Raw genomic sequence first — 2,605 nt, 5'->3', positions numbered from 1 at the left:
TCTACTTCAGGCTGAGAAGTTCCAGCCAGTAACTAAGCAGTTATTCTATTTTAGCTTGAAATTTATCACATCTCCTTTTTCACTCTTATGTCTCATCATTCTACAACAGAAATTAAATGCACACCAAGAGCTGCTATTTTTAAGTCTTTTTGTAAATCCTTCTGAAAAATAATGAACGCCTTCCCAAAGTAAATAATCACCCTGGCTTTATCAGGCAGATCCAGAAAACTGCTGATCCTATTTCCACCTGACCATCCTTTCTAGTTCCATTTCCACTACTATAGTCTGCCGGTCACTATTTCTTTGACAGCTGTCCTCTAATATGTTCACCTCTGATCTTCCCCTACAGAAATTATCTTTCTAAAATACACATCTAATAGTTCCTTAGACAGAAATCTTTACCAATAAATGATTCACTCTGCAAATAGTGAGAAGTGCCAGGTGCTATGTTAGTCTCTGGAAACTCCACGGAGGACAACAGAGATGATCGTGGCCTAGGGAGCTTATAGTCAAGGGTGGGGGGAGTGTGAAGGGCTAAAAAGAAAACCACAACACCATGAGAAGAGCTACTGAAAAGGAAAAACAAGGGCCAGGAAAGGCCTCTCCATGCAGGTGACAGTTAAATTGAAATCCGAAGGAAAAGAAGGCGGCTAGGTAAAAACACATTCTGATGAAGAAGAATTTCAAGCAGCAAAAAGAGTTTAGTATAAGGGACATGAGGCGGGAAAGATTCTGAGAATTTATATGAACTAAAAGAAAATCAGCAGGGCTGAAAATTACTAAAGTAGAATTTGACTCCCTGTTCTGAGCAGAATAAAGTTCACATCCTGATCAAGAACGTCTGCTGTAGGGCCTCAGCCCACCTTCCCTCTCTCCTGTGTATCACCTTTCTTTTATTTGCCACCCACACATTTCATACCTCTAGGCCACTGATCGTGCTATTTCCTCTACGTACAATGTTCTTTTGAAAGTTTGTCCGATTCCACCAGGCACAATTTATCTCTCAATTCTTTGTGACTGAGAGTATTCTGTTTATAACTATATGTCTAAGACTGATTTACAATTAATGATGTCTTCTCCACAAGATTATGACTACAAGCCATGCCAGTTCATTTGGTGTCTCCTCCCTCAATCTTCCAAAAAGGCACAGTGCTCAATAATGTGTGTTGACTCAATGAGTTAGTATGAGTTTTCATAATTAGGTTACAGCTGTATCATTTTTAACTATATTATACTAGATTATTAGCATTAAATTGCAAAGTATTTGTTCCATAAGAACAAATAGCTTGTAACCATACCATTTTCTTTTTTATATAAAACCAGTAAAGATCACAGTTGAAAAAAAAAATTTTTAAAAACTCTTTCAAGATCATTTAGAGCAAAACAAAAGACAGTTCCCTTAATAAGGCACACCCTGTCATGACATTTTCTTGTTGCAGTAACAAGTAATCTGAATCTTAAGGACGACAGATGTCACCTTTAAAACAACAGAAGGAGCACAGTTACTTGACAATGTCTTCTAACTATTCCAACCTCAGTCCATCCACTCACATTTACAGAATGTGCTAACCTCTTTTTCCCTGAGTACCACTCAATGAAGAACCAATGTAAAACAAGAGGAAGCATTGCCATGAATCCAAGATAGAGCCAATCATAGAGTTCCGGAGACTCTGTGCAAGGCTGACAATACTTCTGTGCATTTGTTCTCTGTCCTCTTGGGCAGACCTACAACATGGAAAAGCAAAAGTTTGTGTACAGATATTATTTTAGAATACTAACATCCCCCCCCAAAAAAATTGTATAAAACTTCTCATTTCAGTTTATACATTTAAGTTTACACATATAATTTTCAGAAACAAAAACAGAAAGCATAAGTAAAATGAAAAAAAATCTACATTGTATATGATATATCTATACAATGTTCTTCAAGGATTCTTTATTTTACTAGGTTACTGAAATAGATCACTAACATTCAAGGAGAAACCTACTTATTAACATCACCTACGAATAACTGCAGAGAAGATTGCCTAGATGTGTAATGTTAACTTACTGTACAAATCATCCTGCTAAATTATTTTAAAAAAGAAATTTAAAATTACTATAAAATTATACAATGCTTTAAAATACTTAATAATTGTGACTGTCAAGAAAAATGTATTATAGACATCAATGTGAAAACACAGGTATTTTATTAATGCCTCTATATTCTTTTATACATTAATGAATATATAAAAGAAAAAAGATTCTACATGTGAAAATATTTAAAAAGCAAAGAGACTTTACAAATGAAATACAAACAAAAGACTTACCCCACATTCTCCATATATTTCAGTTGAGCCATTTTTAAATAACAGGGTCTTCCCACAATAAAGTCCAAGGCATGCTGGTTGAATATCGACAGCTTTTTAAAAACAAATGCCAATATAGTAACATCTTTTGTGATTATAAAAAACTTTTAGTAATATCTTTTGTGATTATAAAAAACTAACACAATAATAGCTGAAGCACTTGATAGAAATATCTCAACATGGTATCAAATTTTAAAATGACATACAAATATATTGAAGATTTATTTTTAAACTTAAATGTCTTCTTTTTTTACACT

The 2,605-nt window shown here is 34.0% G+C and overlaps 1 protein-coding gene across 3 annotated transcripts in view; it reads right to left on the bottom strand.

The window, feature by feature from the left end:
• The window catches only part of JKAMP (JNK1/MAPK8 associated membrane protein), an 18,713-nt gene that overhangs the window by 14,097 nt on the left and 2,011 nt on the right, over positions 1-2,605 (bottom strand). For 2 of the 3 annotated variants that reach the window (XM_012807988.2, XM_023515879.1), the window contains exons 2-3: positions 2,310-2,401; positions 1,571-1,725 (exon numbers count right to left, since the gene is read on the bottom strand). In XM_012807988.2, the coding sequence (XP_012663442.2) occupies positions 1,571-1,725; positions 2,310-2,401 (247 nt within the window). The remainder of the gene's footprint in view (positions 1-1,570; positions 1,726-2,309; positions 2,402-2,605) is intronic. The other variant, XM_023515878.1, reaches the window with a different exon arrangement.

Source organism: Otolemur garnettii, unplaced genomic scaffold (genome assembly GCF_000181295.1).
Source record: "Otolemur garnettii isolate 467f Iridium unplaced genomic scaffold, OtoGar3 scaffold00081, whole genome shotgun sequence".
NCBI classification, from domain to species: Eukaryota; Metazoa; Chordata; class Mammalia; order Primates; family Galagidae; genus Otolemur; species Otolemur garnettii.
The sequence above is the reverse complement of the archived record's forward strand: the minus strand, read 5'-3'. Positions and strand labels throughout refer to the sequence as shown.